This window comes from Anarrhichthys ocellatus, unplaced genomic scaffold, assembly GCF_004355925.1.
Source record: "Anarrhichthys ocellatus isolate YVR2014 unplaced genomic scaffold, GSC_Weel_1.0 scaffold41, whole genome shotgun sequence".
In the NCBI taxonomy this organism is placed as follows: domain Eukaryota; kingdom Metazoa; phylum Chordata; class Actinopteri; order Perciformes; family Anarhichadidae; genus Anarrhichthys; species Anarrhichthys ocellatus.
In genome coordinates this window covers 1,820,236-1,836,508 of record NW_022280071.1, presented here as the reverse complement: position 1 = coordinate 1,836,508, position 16,273 = coordinate 1,820,236, and the positions used below count along the sequence as shown (strand labels likewise).

Genomic DNA, 16,273 nt, shown 5'->3' with positions numbered 1-16,273 from the left:
ATGATGGTATGAGGAAGATCAAGAGAAAAGTCCAGTCATCTCCAACATTAAGAGAAAGGGAACCCTGGAGAAACAGGACATCCTCATATTAATGGGGACTTCATGTTTTTTTTTCCAATGTTAACATTTTCAAGTTAGACTTTCCTGTAATGTTGGTAAAGGATTTGAAGTGCAGAGAGGTGTTACTCCCTCAACGTTTTAGTTCCAGCTAATTTATGTTTTCAGGAAGCTGTTATCTAATTGCAGTTCATAGTTTTGGTGGTTATCTGTTAACGAAAGCATGTCTTTTATCAATTAAAGTGTATTTATTGTGTAGAACCAGTGGTTTACTCACTGTACAGTCTTTAAGATATATGGTTGAGTTTTAAAAGTAGTTTTCAATGAAGCACAGTAAAGTTTCAATGTTAAGTTGTGTAACGTCACCTTTATTCATTTCACCACCACAGCAACGTACATATGTCACACCCAAATAGTCAACCTTCCAAATGTGCCTGACACTGTACGAACCACATGTTCAGGTGTTAATCTACTACTTTGTCATCAGGAGCTCAACTGTTTGTGGCTATTAAACTCCATTGTAGCTGTGCTGATGGAATGTCAAACCGTTCTATTTTTACCTTTTATCAATGAAGAAACAGAATGGGTCCAGAAAGGCTCGGTACATCACCAACAGATGAAGTGTAACAGAACAGAAGGAGAACAGCCTAGTTGTGTCTAAAGAGCTTGATCCCGATCCAGCTCCAGAGGTGGAAGAAGACGTAGACAGGGATGGTGACGGGCAGCAGCAGGCTGTAGAAACACAGACTGCTACTGCTGGTGCAGCCCTGAGGGAAGCTCTCATCCACTGCAGCAGAGTAGAACAGACCAAAGAGCGACACCACCGGGACCAGCCCCACCATCATGGACAGGGAGAACATACTGGCAGATGGGTTCTGATACAGGTGGCTAGAATGCAGTATAGGTTCTCACTGTAATACAATATGTCAATTTGAGCTGAGCAGGGTCCAGTTGCAGAAGTATTGTCTCATTCTGTCCAACAGCCTTTAGAACACAACAATGGGAAGTCTCTGCTTGGGTCAGCCAGAGGTGTGGGGATGGAGGTTCTAGCCTTGTGTTGGTGTGGGGATGGAGGTTCTAGCCTTGTGTTGGTGTGGGGATGGAGGTTCTAGCCTTGTGTTGGTGTGGGGATGGAGGTGTCTGTGTCTTTCTGTAGGAGTCTGGCTTCCTGAGGGATCATGTTGGGGACTCCGTCAATGATGGGATAGGCAATACCAAGCTCCTCGTTGATCAGCTCGTTGGTCTTAGCCTCGTACCTGTGGAGGGACAAGACCAAGAGAATTATTATTCTATGACAACTTTAAAATTATTTCAGTGTGTCACATTTACAACATGCAAGCTGAGGAAAAGGGAGTTTTTAAGTACAGCAAATGAAAGCTAAACTCTTATTTCCCACAACACCTGAACGTTGCAACCGTCACGTCACACGTGATAGTATTTAGCTCACTGATGATAACTGTTAACACAAAGTGACCTCTTTTAGATAGTGTAACACGTCTGCTACCTAAATTCACTACAGTATTTCTATGTAGTGTCACATATTTTTGGTGATTTGCAAGTGAGAAAACTTTAACGTTAAATATTGGTGGAAACGCATTTCATATATTTCAACATGAAATTAGGAGCTGCTTCATTGTGTGGAGACATCGTCATGAAACTGATGTTGGCCACATTAATCTCAGATTAACGTTAGCTAAAACACGTTGAGTTTGTCCTTTATCCGTCTCACCTGAGCGGCTTCTTGGACAGCGGACATACCAGGAACTGGAGCAGCGAGCTATCAAAAGGCGGCTGCACTTCGTCCTTCACATCCGAAAAGCTCCTGGCCGACACGGACACGGCTGTCAGCCTCTGTGTTAGAGCAGTAGTCCTCATGCAGCGGGGAACACGTCCTGTTTCCGTCACCAATCTACCCACAACACTCCGAAACATGACCGAACTGTTACACAAGCTAGCGAAAACTCCCCGACGGGAACACGGATGTATAAATTGAACGGACAGGAAGCACAGACACTGTGTAACTGAAATATGAGTCCTCTTCCTCTAAGCTAAGAAGTGTTATCATTAGTTCCGCTTATCCCCCTCTCAATCAAGTATGTGATACTGTTTCATTTGATCATGAACTATCTAGAGTACAGTACTATTATTAGAGCAGCCTGATAATAAGGAGTTGCAGTAATCTAGTCTAGACGTAACAAATGCATGAACTCATTTCTCTGCATCGCTTTGAGACAGGATGCGCCTGATTTGTGAAATATTCCGTAGCTGGAAAAAGGCAGTCCTTGAAGTTTGTTTTAACTGGGAGTTAAGAAGCCCACTCTCGATCCAGAGCTGTTGGCTTTGAGTGAGTCATAGCACAGAGACAGCGCTGGTGAAAATTGCGGACTTTTTTTGGTGTCGAATGCAGCTTTTTAGACCTTAGTGCTGCGTTCGACACCATTGATCATTACATCCTGTTGCAGAGACTAGAACATTTGATTGGCATTAAATGAACCACACTAAACTGGTTTAAGAAGAGGTTTAATTACAGCTACTCTGAAGGACTGTGGTACATGGCCTGTTAGCAAAGACAGATTGATAATATTTAGCAAAGACGTGCTAACTAACGGTTGAACCTAGTCAGGATGGGGTCTAAGAGACAGGTAGAAGGTTTAGACGTAGACATTGTTGAAGTCAGTTGGTGAAGGTTGATGGGAGTAAAGCATCTAAATATATATCAGGGTTTACAGCTGTTTCTATGGTTACTCTATTTGAGGATAGATGGGTACTGGTTGAGGGAGGAGATTATAAATGTTCTCTCTAATAGTTATAATCTCATTATTAAAGAGGTTCATAAAGTCATTACTACTGAGGTCTAAAGGAATACTCTCTGTCAGCCTGGCTACAGTGCTGAAGAGGAACCTGGGCTTGTTCTTATGTTTCTTTATTAATGATGAGTAATAAGCTGCTCTGGCATTACGGAGGGCCTTCTTATATGTCTTCAGACTGTCTCGCCAGACTAACCGAGATTCTTCCAAGTTATTGGAACACCATGTTCTTTCAAGTTTTCGTGATGTTTGCTTTACTTTGCGGGTTAGAGGGTTATACCAAGGAGCCAACCTCCTTTGTTTTACTAACTTCTTCTTTAGAGGAGCAATAGAGTCTAGTGAGAGCCGGCCTGTTCTTGGTCATGGTCTCCTGGTATGTGTGTCTTTGTCTTTTCTTCAGCATGCAACATATAGTTACACTATTTTCATCACTGATGTTGCTAATTCTTCACATCTCAGAGATTTGTTGAGTTAACATGATTTGATAAATTGTCTTGATCTCTAGCTTTTTGTGTGCCTATCTCCTTTTTTGTCTGAACCGTGAGGCAGTTGATGTAAATGATATTACATATATATACATATATATACCGGGATGGGTCAAATGCAGAGAATAATTTCCCCACTGTGGGACTAATAAAGGAATGTTTCTTCTTCTTCTTCTTCTTATCATTGTAACTGTCATACATGTGAGATGGAGAATGGTTGTTTCTACTGTTTCCTCATTTGTCCACATGGTGGCAGTGTTGCACTGTTCAGCTCAGTAAAGCTAACTTTGTGTATGATTGGACCATAATGTGGATCCAGAATATAAAAATAACTTTTTAATCAGCAAGACTACAATAGTTATGTCATGTTTGTCATTAATGAATTGCACCTGAGTGCAATTTAGCCTTTGTGAGTAATATAAGATAAAGTATTGTGATCCATTTTCTCAGAATAGTAAAATCACAGACACCAGATCAGTTAAATGGACTCTAGCTATCCATGCAGCGCTGCTCTAGTCTTTGGCCTGCTCAAAGCGCTTTACAAACACATTGACTCACATGCATACAAGGTGCCACCTGCTCATCAGGAGCAACAGCAGTAACTCACCAGTTCAGCATCTTGCTTAAGGACACTTAAGTTAACACGTGTGTACAGGGAATGAACCACCGACCTTCTGATTAGTGTACCACCACTTCTCTAACTCCTCTAGATATCGGCTGGGTTAAGAGAAGGAAACTAATGGAGGTACATATTTGTGAATTCCACATCAGTCACGGTTGAAGTTTGCAGGTTCATTTTATCCCCATAGACATCTTGAACTTGATTTCCCAGCAGGTTATGTCTATACAATATTAGATATTATCAGAGAGCCCTGTGCCAGCTAGAGCAGAATCCATATTGCTGAAGATATTGCTCTGAGACTTTCTTGGCAGGGCCCCAACTTGTTTTAAAACTGCTTCTAGCTGTAATATATCCCACCGCTTGGTACTTGACGGACCTGCTAATATCGTTTCTTTTCTTCTCCCCCAGCTACCAGGCCTTGAACACACCAGTGTAGCCGTGTATCTTTTTCCGTTGGGTCTGTTTACTCATGAGAGGTATCAATCATCTCTGACATTTCCCACAGTGCACCTGGACTGGAACGATCCTGCTGAGAGAGGATCACGTCTTTAAGGCATTGTGCTGTAGCACAAATGATTATTGATGTTTAATTTGAAACTTAATTTGTGTATTTTACCCCAACACACAAGAACAGAATGCATAAATTGTCTTATGTATTCTGAGGAACATCTGGACATGACCAGCCACCACTCATCTAATTTAACACAACATGGCTCTTGAATTGCAGATAGTTTCTCAGTTGTGATGAGAGAGATGTTAGGAGGGAACATAATCTCTGCCTAGAAAGCTGAGACAGGTTTTCTCAAATGGTGAGCCAAAGAGATGTGTAAGGAAACTGCACTTGATATTTGTAATAACATCAAATGTAAAAAGATCCAATCTTGGAACATAACCTCAATTAACATTATGCAGTGTGGTTCACCCCATACAGTACAACCACCCACCGTCCAGATAGCCTAGTATCATTGGTATTTATAAGATCGTGTACCTAATCTCTCCCTTTCCCAGTTACATATCTACTGTGAAAAACACCTGGGGTTGTTCCTGGTGTTGTCTGTCCCTGGGGCGACATACTTGGTATGAGGAAGAACTACAGAGTGCCACTCTCAGCTTTGCTGGCTTTGGGGCACAATGTTGCTCTAAAGCTTCCTTGTTCCTGTCGCTTGTGTTATGTTTCCAACAGCGAAAATGACATCCTAAAATACGAGTGCAGAGGATGTTATGAAGGATTCTTTACAGCGTAGATTTCCGGCTGACTCGGACATTCGGTTGTATTCAGCCGGAGAGAAGCCCCTCCAGGCTGCAGTGGAAGGATAAGGCTGGTGGGGCCCCTCCAGAATCTGAGACAGAATCATTCTGCTTTAATGAATGTCAGCGTGGGCAGTTGTTGTTGGATGCTGTCGCCCACGACAACCCAGAGAGAGTGGTTTTCCTCCTCACTGGGACGGAGGGTTGCTGGAGACCTTCTTCAGGATCCCGAAGACAAACTGGAAAAGACAACCGAGAAATAAGGATGTGTTTCTACCAAACCAGAGTTTCTCATTGTTGGAACAGTGGAAAGACTAACGGACAAATGGTTCAGTTGAGTTTGAATGTAGTGTTTAATAATGAGCTAACAAGGTTCAGCCCGTCTTAGTTCGACGTAAAAGACAAACTTAAATTCAGAAGGTGTACGTTTGTTGTTTTCGGTTCAGGTGTTTTTAATATTTCCTTCACTGACATTTTGCCTTCTTTCTTTTATTTATCAGATGTAGTAAAATCACCATTGGCGCGCATTGCATTCTGGTACATGGAGTCACGGCTCTGCAGCAGGAGAGGTCAGCTTTCTCGGTCAATATAACAGCTCTGGGGAATTTATTTTATCAGTGGACGTCATTTACCATCAGCACTGATTGGACATCCACCTAAAAGGTTTCCCTCTAATACTTCTGCTTTTAGCAGCTTTTAACAAACACTGTTTCCCACAAGCCCGAAACCCCCGACATGGCAGAAACAAACACGGGACAGGAATGACATGTGCTTCAGGCAGCAGAGATTACAGCCAAAAAGGTCAAAGATGACATTAGAAGATGCTGTTGTTGTCGAGACATTGCCGTGTTCACATCATGTTGTTTGGACCGTAACTAAAGAAAGGTTTGCCTCAGCCTCCCAGTTGAAATTGTCAGATATGTGGAATTTGAACAGACTTGACAAAAGTAATTTCAGAGACATCAGCGGTTTGTAAGGTGGCTGCAAAGCCAACGTTGCTGGCAGTTTCATCTCAACAAAATCCAATATGATCATTATTGCAATCAGAACCAATGTATAACTCCCTCTTAATGTGCTAAACTGTATAGATTCACTTGTTAATACAAATAAGTAATGCTACTTTAGCCTAATACAAGGGTGTAGCTAAGGCTAGCACTAAGGGTAACCATCTTAGAGCAATGAAGTGAAAATAACAAGGTTTTTGAGTTCTTTGCATTGGGTCCAAAATGCGTGAATGCAGCAAAAAGCAGAAACGGTTACAATGATGTTCACTTCTCCTCGAGTAAAACCTCATGGGAGATGTAGTTTATTTGTATGCTGACAAATACATTGTTGTTTAACTTTGTTAAAGCTGCTATCATCAATATTGTCATGTTAACTCTGGATCACATGACTAGTGACAGGAAGAAAGCCAGAGAGCACCCAGAGAGCATCCAGAGAGCATCCAGAGAGCACCCAGAGAGCATCCAGAGAGCACCCAGAGAGCATCCAGAGAGCACCCAGAGAGCACCCAGAGAGCACCCAGAGAGCATCCAGAGAGCACCCAGAGAGCATCCAGAGAGCACCCAGAGAGCACCCAGAGAGCATCCAGAGAGCACCCAGAGAGCATCCAGAGAGCATCCAGAGAGCATCCAGAGAGCACCCAGAGAGCATCCAGAGAGCATCCAGAGAGCACCCAGAGAGCATCCAGAGAGCATCCAGAGAGCATCCAGAGAGCCAGGAGCAGATGAAACCCAAACAGAGCTACAATGAGAGTGAAGACTGGACTTACAGTCATGAGGTGCACAGACCAAAGAAATGCTACTCCAAATGAACACTCCATTTGATACAAAAGATGCTCTGGACCTGCAGCTAAATAAGTTGTTTATGTCAGTGTTGTTGTCTCATGTGGTCAAAATTATCATTAATGTAGGTTTAAAATCACCACTGGGTAGCACAGTGAAGATGATGCTCCTTCATCATACGTTTCTGCACAGACTGATGTAAGAATGAGGGATACCACTGAGTTACAGAAGCTAGTGGAGCGGGCTAGCTGGGACTTCAGCTCTCTATTCCATTGCAGCTTGCAGCTTCCTGAGCTCCACATGATAACCTCCAGCGATCTGTGGCCAATAACTGGAATGGAAATGAGATCTATGGAGCTCACAGTGTGATACTGCCAGAATCATGTTGCTGCACATGTTGGGGGGATACTGACACAAGGATGGCCGTGTGAATCAATGCTTCTGCTTCGATGGGTTGGTGCTAATGACACACCAGAGTACAGTAACTGAGGACAGTCCTGGTTTCAAGCCGTCACAGTGTCCTGACTTATTTCACCTGATGAAAGTCCGTCTACCGAAACGTTCTCACTAACTATCTCTGAAGGCAAGTGAAGAAGACAGTGTTTAGGAGTTTTTTTGTCGTATATACCGACTCATATCTCTAAAATATGTAAAAAAAGAAGAAGACACTTGAATGGGAGTCAGCGCTGCCCCCTCACCAACAGGTGGCTCGGACTTGGCAGGAAAGTTAGTGTCTCCCTGCCAAAGCTGTTACAACACTAATTACGGGGAAAAGGATGCCTCATCATCTCCCTGCTGTCATAACCAATGCTACTCAGCACTTCACGGGCAATTCCGCCATAGATTGGCGTGGTGCATCAGACCTGGTTGAGCTATATATGGAGATGTGCACAAGGCCCTGTGTCCCAGTTTGGGAGACTGTTTGTATGTTATACACCATTGTGTGTTTTCTGCATGCAGGAGTTCCTCACAGAGAATTCACAGCAGCTTCTTCTCATGCCTCTCTGTAGTTCCCTACGAGTGGGAGAAAAGGCCATGCTTGGAAGGCAGCAGCGCGGGCGTCACACACTCAGCAGCAGCAGAGCGAGGGGCTTTTCTTCTGACAGACTCTTCATCAGGCCCACTCCTCCCAGCGACATGTGACGGAGCTGGGTGATGACTTCTTGGACCGTGTCGGGCGGTTCTTCAGGTCTGTTCTCCTGGTGTGTACTGAGGAGACATCTTCAAGTGAACAGTGGCAGACTCGACTGAGCTTTCACTGCCTGGTGCTGATATTTTATGCTTCTTATCCTATTTTTTCTCCAGGCAGCTGTCGTGGTGAACAGACAGGTTTCTGTGTGTTTCATGATGATAGAGTGAGTCTGTCAGGCTTGCACTTCATAATAGAATATTTTCTCATTAGTCTAATTACCATTGACCCATATACTGAGTTTATGGTAATGCTAAATTACCCATCCCCAGTTTCAACAATATCAACAAAGTAAAAGCCTTCATTTCCACATTTTATGATCTCATCTTGTTTGTAGGAATCAGGTATAAGTCCATGTTATACCTGCCCGTCACCCAGCAAACTCAAGTTATATTTGCATAACTGCAATGATAACTGATACTTTGAATTTGACCTCTGCTCTACATACAGAATGAGAATAAAACGTTAATATAATGTATTCTTGTGTTCCCTATATACTGTATATGGCCCACAGGAACCTTTCCTGCAGAATGAGAATCTTTAGATGAAATTGAATATAAAATGGTTTCCTCGTCGTTTCTTTGCTGAGCATAGGTTTTATCCAATTAGAAATGGGAGAATGATTTTTTGAATTGCCAGGATAGCTTTCATTTTCATGCTGAAATGTTGCTGATGTAGCATTTTCTGCCTAATCTGATAACCAGATCCCCAAGGACTTCCGTCTCCTCCCGTCTTTCTTGTCTCCCATGGACCCTTAATCCTCCTCTTTCATGCCCTTTCCTCCTCTTTCTGCCCCCTTACTTACCACTACTTTCTGCTGCTGGGTGTCCAGTTCGGGCTGTATGCTCCAGGACCTCTTGTGGTTGCAGAGCCTCACACTTTCTCAGAAGACCTTTTACAACCTGTTTTATGCTGCCACTGCCTGCCTGCTGACTCACTACACTTCACTGGCTCCAGGCCTGTAGAGGTCGCTAGTGATAACACAGCTGCTACCCTGAGACCAGAATCACAGTGGCAGAAAACTGTTTGCTCACGTTTGGTGTTCTGGATGGTGTGTTTGGCTAACAGCTAACGGAACTACCAGTGCACACACTGCCGTACGTCGCAGCCACTCAGCCGCTGCTGTTTTGGTGCGACTGTATAAAGTGTTCTGTACGAGGCCTTGGAGATCATTGCTTGTACAATGTTACACGTCCGCTTGTTTTTGAGTTTGAATGGAGTCTGTTTGATGACGATTTACATCACTGGTTTCATTCTCTCCCCACACTTCTTCTCTCTTCAACACATTCCACTGCCAACAAAGATAAAAAGCTGGGCTCGTGCTAATTCACCTGTTTGATGGACAAGCACAGATCCAATCAAGCGTTGCTCTTCAATTAGGCTTCCGTGGTCACCTGGCAACAGTGTTAACAAAGTGTACTCTCAATTAAGTCAACAGTGGCTCAGTGGAAGCGTGAGCCAATGAGGCGTGAGCAAAGGTTGAAGGTTGAAGGTTGAAGGTGATGCATCGCTGCATCACCTTCAAGGCACTGGAGTGTCTTGCTGGCTTTAATCACTCAGTTGCTGTTAAGTGCTACGTTGTCACACTGGTGTGTGTGTGTGTGTGCTCACGGCTCATTGGATGTGTTCAGTTTACAGGGCCTTTGATGTTATGAGAGGCTATGAGACTTGTTTATGAGATATTCATGGTAACTCCCCCAAACAATATCGGTGCAGGGTTTCAGTTTTTATGGCAAGTCATCCATGGAAATGCTTTATTGCTCATCGAGACAATGAGTAAAGCGGTTTTGATGACTGGGCATACTCATGCATCATTGTAATCCTTTAAGAAGGCCGGATTCCTCACATCCTCTCTATAATGGTATCTATTAAAAGAGGGGGAGGCAGTGGGGGAAGTGAATTATAGGGAGGGAAGGAAGAGGCCAGCAGCAGAGAGGATGATGACAGTGTGAAGGAGGGAATGAGTGAGACTGAGAGAAAGAGAGTGAGTCCATCCAGCTCCTCAGTGGTCTAACGAGACAGCACGTTGTGGCCTGGAGGTAATAATTAGTGGATCCTCAGAGGCTGTGAGGCTGCAGAGGCCCACATATCGGCCCCCAGTTTAGCTGAACTACAGAAGTAGTAGCAAACCACCAATAATATTTTTCCTTTTTATTTAGTGTTTTCCCCAGGCTGTCATATTTTTCAACGTAGTAAACCTTTGATTATCATGAGAAGCTCAGGTTCTCCACTGAAACCCAGACGGTTGACAAGTTAGCAGCTCTTTAAAGCACTCATCATCACTCATGAGGAAATGTGCTCTAAAAGTCAAGGAAACCTCAAAACAGAGCTGTTTATAAATGGAGCGAGTCTAAGTCAAGTCTGAAGTTGACAAAAACAAATGCAAATCAAATCCTAAGTCTTGTCAAAGCCGAAGCCAAGTCTCAAGTTTGTGATAACAAGTCACAAGTCAGTTGTGACAAGGACAAGTAGCCTAGTACCTAGTCCATGACACTCAGTCAAGTCTCAAGTCTTTTCAGAGCAAGTCAGAAGTCAAAGTCAGTTGAGACAAGTGTAAATCAAGTCTCAAGTCAGTTTGGCCTAGTCTCACATAGCCAGCCCTCTCTCCACACTGCCAGAGCTGGAGAGAGGGCTTTAATGCAAAGTGTGTCATGCACATTCTTTGGGAAATTTTATGGAGGAAAAAACCTTACAAGGACCATTTTTATACCAAAAACGTCTCAGTCATGTCTAAAACGAATTGAGCCCGAGGTCTTGTCAAAGCAAGACTCAGGCCAAGTCCTTGATGGCAAGTCTAAAAGAAAGAGTAAAATGCCTATTAACATTTAAAATGTGTACAGGAAATAGACTGCCATTGGAAGTGTTATAGACTTTTCTGTTGTTTTGGTCTGTTTAAGTGGAATTGCAACAATATCAGCAGTGGAGGATATCATGGACGAGAGGAAGGTGTTGATATCTGTGAGTTTGTTCACCTATAAAAAGAAAGACCAAAAATGAAATGGCTTAAAAACATTTGAATCAAGCAAAACAATGTAGTGAATGAGCATCAATCTCTCCAGCAGTCTTTTTTGCCCCCAAATATATGAAAATAGTTCAAATGAGAAGGTCATAGTTTTTATAGACAATCTGAAAATGTACAGTTTAATCTGTAATCTAGTGGAACACATCCAGCCTCTTACATGATATCACTGTAAATCCATTACATAGAATGCTTTGCCCCAACAACGCTAGTGCCTCAGAGATCCTGGATCCTACTGAGCATTCACTTCTGTTTCATTCCTTGTTGTGAAATGGTGACATGAATCATGCAAAGTGTTTGCTTATCTGTGTGTGTGTGTGTGTGTGTGTGTGTGTGTGCATGCAAATGACAGCTTTTATGAGACAGTGGGAAAGTAAACATCAGCATTACTGGGACTGATGTTAGCCGTGCTCAGAGAGTGACACCTCATACATGTTTAGTGAGCTGCATATTTGAAACTAATATAAAGTGCAGCAGATGCAAGTAAGCAACTCTGTCAATGATTTTAGATTTAATATTGATATGATGCATGAAGCTATATGTTGTCTCTTCACCTGATTCAAAACGTGTCAAAAGGAAGAGTTACTTTCTGACCTGATGTTCTGGGACGACCATGTGGTTGGGATACGCTTTACATTAAGGTCCTTGTAATAAGCCTTAATTAATAGGTAGCCCCTTATGAGTCCTAATTAGATTGTTATTCACATTGTTAATAGTGAGCGTGCCCCACTGGTGAGGTCACAGCCGCTCTGCTCTCATGGAAACATAGCACCCCCCCCTCCGGTTCCCCCTCAGTTTAACTCTGTCTGCTTCGTCAGCACTTTTACACTTTTATTCAGTTTTGACTAATTTACCTATAATAACATTGTAAAATCATTACTAACCTGTTTGGATGCTTTATTAACATTAATGCATTATTGATTATGCATTTCACTTGTGATATGCTTATTCAGGTACCAGATCTAAAGCGAGAACAATGCCTATTTAAAGTTGATCAATCCTGTATTATTAGTGTATTGTAAGATTATAGTTTTTCTTTATTAGATCCGGCTCAAGCCGATATAGCCTCAGCCTCAGTAACGTGGTGTCCAGTCTACCAGCGGAGCTACGGGGGCTCAGTAACATGTAATTCCTTTTTTATTTTATAATATTTATAATGTATTTATATGGCTGTGGATAATATTTATAATAAATTCTACATAATAACTTTTTGTGCTGAACTCATGTGCTCCCACGGTCCGACCTACATACATGTCTAATCTTGAGTGATTAAATGCGGGACGAATCCCTCCTTCATGCACATGAATTACATTTTGTGAAAAAAATAATTATCATGCAAAGAAATTATTCTTTGTGTGATAAAGATTTCTTTACAAAATATCTTTTTCTGTGCACAAATTGTCCCATTGTGCACTCAGAATAAACTCGGACATGTCTTTGGGTTCTCGGGATGAACTGACTGAGGAGGACAGCACAGGGTGCTCGTCTTTGTTTGTCTACATTCTGCATCCTCCTGCTAGTTAGCTGTAGATTTAAGATGGTAGAATGCCATGCGATGACAAGCTGGGTCCCTCTTCAGGGGCTGCGTCCTAAGAAGACAAGTCCTTCAGAGGACTTCACCACCTCCTGGAATGAGATGAGAGATGATTCATCTGAGAGGCACTGGGAGGTCTTCCCCCAAACTCTTTGTGCATTCTGACTGTCTTGAACATCTCATAAAGTCAGTCATTCGTTCTCCACCAAACATGTGGTCTCAGAGAGGCAACAACGCATTAAACCGGTGTAAACTCTCAAATCTGACACACATGAATGAAATGGATTTTAGAATGACATGTCAAAGAATATTCTTGTTTTAGGGATTTCTGAAACTGTGAAAGTGTAAATGCCTCGTCTGTGTGTATCTTTAAATGGGACACCAGAGTTTAAACCTGACAACTTGCTGCAGAACACGTAGTGAAGGCCACATCTCCTACCACTGCTTTTGCAATTAGCAATTATTGTTTTGTTGGTTGGTTTAAGGTTAGTTAATGATGGATTAATAGTAAGTGGTTAGAAAGTGGTCATAAGGATGATGTTACGATATAGCAGTGAGGACAGTGTTTGATAATTGTAATGATTATGTAATAAACCCCACCGTTTCAGAATAATCTTGCTATTTTCAGATTCAATACAAATATATTTAAATCATTATGGCTGTGGATGTTTTCATATATTCAGGTAAAAAAGGATATGATATTGTGTGATCGTATTTTTTAGGGTTTCTCTATAAAACCTAAAGACGAGCCTCTTCTGGCTCTCTGAAACATTATTTAATTATTCATCACCCATGTATTGATGTCACATCGGCTATTTATACATTCTCAGTAGATCTGTGGTTCAGGTTTCGGTATAGACACTTGTGAGGGGATTCTTGGGCCGGGTCACGTGTGCAGGATAAAGTGGTTTCAAACATACGGCTACTGAAGTGTGGACTGGAGGCGATCTGATGTCCAATTGGGGAAGGGGGATCCCAGCGGAGTGGACAAATCTGGAAGATGGGACAATTAATAGTACACAACACATACATCTTCCTCCACATCATCATGTAAGAGTTAAGTCATTCCTAAGATATGTAGTATTGTATGCGTTATGTATTATTCACCGCTGGGATCAACCTTCACCGACTGGACTATGTATCCAGATGGCCTCCAGTCCACACTTTAGTAGCCATATGATTGAAACCACTTTACTTTGTAGGTGAAAGTGAGTGCACTTGAAATGTCGGTAATTATTTTTCATTGCACAAGAAAAGTGTGTACCTGCACGAGGTCATTTGAAGCAGGAAGTCGGTCTGTAAACTGTGATAGAACCATCGGTGTATCAAAAAAAGGTCCCATGTTCCAGGATGGGACCCCATTCATCCCAAAGAAATCACCCACTGGCCACAGTCAGACTGACTTTGTCCTGGCCTCATTTACACATCAAGGGCCACTACGTTAACGGCTTCATGACTCAGTGCTCCTGGGGGCTAGTTAACAGTTTCACTTTGTTTCTCTTCCAAAGACATCTGACTAACCTGCTGTTTGATTATAACCTGTCAGATCATCTGCAGACTAATGTTTAGCAATATCGCTGTGTCACTTTTCACCAGTTAGCTTGGTTAGTGCAATGGTATTACTGATGGTGATGATGATGATAATAATGGCGCGGACTACACAAATAAGAACCCAGTTGTAATAATCCAGAATTATCCAATATGTCCAGTTAATGTTTCATACATCTACATAACTTAAACTAAACTGCATGTGTAGCAGTGGTGTCACCTTCAGACTGCATGTTACACGTCTCAATGGCCTCGTCATGGCTTTAAGTTACATGATCAGTATCCAACAAGGATGAAGTATCATCAATGTAGAATATTTTTTAAATTTATTTTATCATTATTTAACTAGATAAGTCAATTGAGAACAGTTGTCATTTACAAGGCAAGTCCTTACAAAACAGCGTGAAGTGAGTTGGAGGAGAAATAAGACTGAGACTCTGTTAAAGCTGCTGCACACCCGTCTCACACCCACACAGCCTGTGTGAGTGTATACTGACTGTGTTCAATCAACATATTCTTGGGTCAATATATCGGTGAACTCAACATACAACATGTAAGCATAACATGTTGAAATAAACGATAACACCAGTGTGGATTGAGTATTGGGTGGATTTCCCTCTCCTGTGAGATCACCTGTCTGATGGCTCTTTGTCTGCTTTTATTGAACAGATGTGTTTGTGTTTCTACATCACTTTCCTTCTTTCAATGCTGCATGAGCCAAAGTTGTGTTATGTTCTGGTTTTACAGGTGCAAGTAAATCTAGCATCTTCTCTTCCGGATTAATCTCCTGCTCTGTCCACTAATGTGACACCTGCCAGCATGACGCTCGGCTCTGCTTCTGCTCAAATGATTTCCTAAGCACTCTCTGAAACTTCAGAGTTTCTATTACAATGCCAGTTTAAATCACTCACTGGTTCATCTCCATTACACTATGTCACCCTTTTTGCAATACTGAGTACATCTATAGCTCCTGGCCTACACTGTGTGTCAGGTAGTGTATAACGCTAATAACTCCAAATCAGCCAGCATTGTAAAATTACTTGATTTTTCTGCAATGCGTGAGGCTGCACGCTTTGTATTTCTCCCTCTGCACACTTACATATTGAAAGACGCACAATCTATTTGTTACAGTGACTGTGTGATGAGACCGGGTCAGTACAGGTCTTAGTATCTTAAATGGTTGACATGGACCCAAAATCCTGCTCCTGCAATGACCAGAGTGCTGGCATGATTTCATGGGCCGGTCCTCTGGAACGAGCGGCTGTACTTCTCATTATAAATGCAGAGTGGGAAGGTTTAAGACCCTGGCTCCATCTGTCTCTCCTGTCTCTTCTCTCAGGTCATTGGTATAAAAGAGTTATTAGGTTACTGATTGTCCATGTCTGATTAAAGCACACGTTGTCCTCCTTCCTCAGATTCTCTTTAAAAATAAGCTAATTTTTTGGACACGTATTTGCTGCTTAGGTCAACATGTTAGTCCATTTCTAATCAGTCAATTGTGTATCTGAGTCAGCAGGGGAGTTCTTCGCTTACTAGATTAGTCCATCACAACAAATATGTTCTAGTAGCTGACTGGTGAGTGTTCACTGTGGCAGGACAGTCAGTATGTTAGTGATGGTCCACTTCTGATCGGTGCAGTCCTGAATGACCAGCTGGAAAGTGACCTCTGGCTGTTTGCTCTCGACCAGCTCCAGACAACCTAGAGACTCCATGTTCTGGATGGAGCCACCCTAAAGGGAAGGAGAGAGAGAAGGTGGGTGAGATTTACAGACAAAGAATGGATAAGAAAGGTGAAGAATGCCGCTCCATTTGGTGTCCCCTCAGCCAGATCCATTATTTATATCACGACACATCTGAGTGCATTATTGCACTTTTATGGCGACAGTTCTGGTTTATTGTGCCAATATAAAACAAAAGTGTAGTCAAAGACAGCAACAGTGAGGCTCTGCTAAATATCTTGGAGCTAGGGTTATTTTTGTA

The 16,273-nt window shown here is 42.4% G+C and overlaps 3 protein-coding genes across 5 annotated transcripts in view; all 3 read right to left on the bottom strand.

Moving 5' to 3' along the window:
* Positions 1-404: 404 nt before the first annotated feature.
* Positions 405-927, bottom strand: LOC116394832 (PIGY upstream open reading frame). Its single transcript, XM_031868170.1, has one exon. The coding sequence runs from the start codon at positions 915-917 to the stop codon at positions 705-707; it is 213 nt and encodes a 70-aa protein (XP_031724030.1). The 5' UTR covers positions 918-927; the 3' UTR covers positions 405-704.
* A 213-nt stretch (positions 928-1,140) lies between these two features.
* Positions 1,141-2,884, bottom strand: pyurf (PIGY upstream open reading frame). Its single transcript, XM_031868169.1, has 2 exons — positions 1,787-2,884; positions 1,141-1,313 (listed from the first exon to the last, which is right to left on the bottom strand). The coding sequence occupies exons 1-2, from the start codon at positions 1,987-1,989 to the stop codon at positions 1,166-1,168; spliced, it is 351 nt and encodes a 116-aa protein (XP_031724029.1). The 5' UTR covers positions 1,990-2,884; the 3' UTR covers positions 1,141-1,165.
* A 9,846-nt stretch (positions 2,885-12,730) lies between these two features.
* The window catches only part of LOC116394835 (polypeptide N-acetylgalactosaminyltransferase 18-like), a 172,905-nt gene continuing 169,362 nt past the window's right edge, over positions 12,731-16,273 (bottom strand). For all 3 annotated transcript variants that reach the window (XM_031868172.1, XM_031868174.1, XM_031868173.1), the window contains one exon: positions 12,731-16,023. In XM_031868172.1, the coding sequence (XP_031724032.1) occupies positions 15,877-16,023 (147 nt within the window). In that variant the 3' untranslated portion in view covers positions 12,731-15,876. The remainder of the gene's footprint in view (positions 16,024-16,273) is intronic.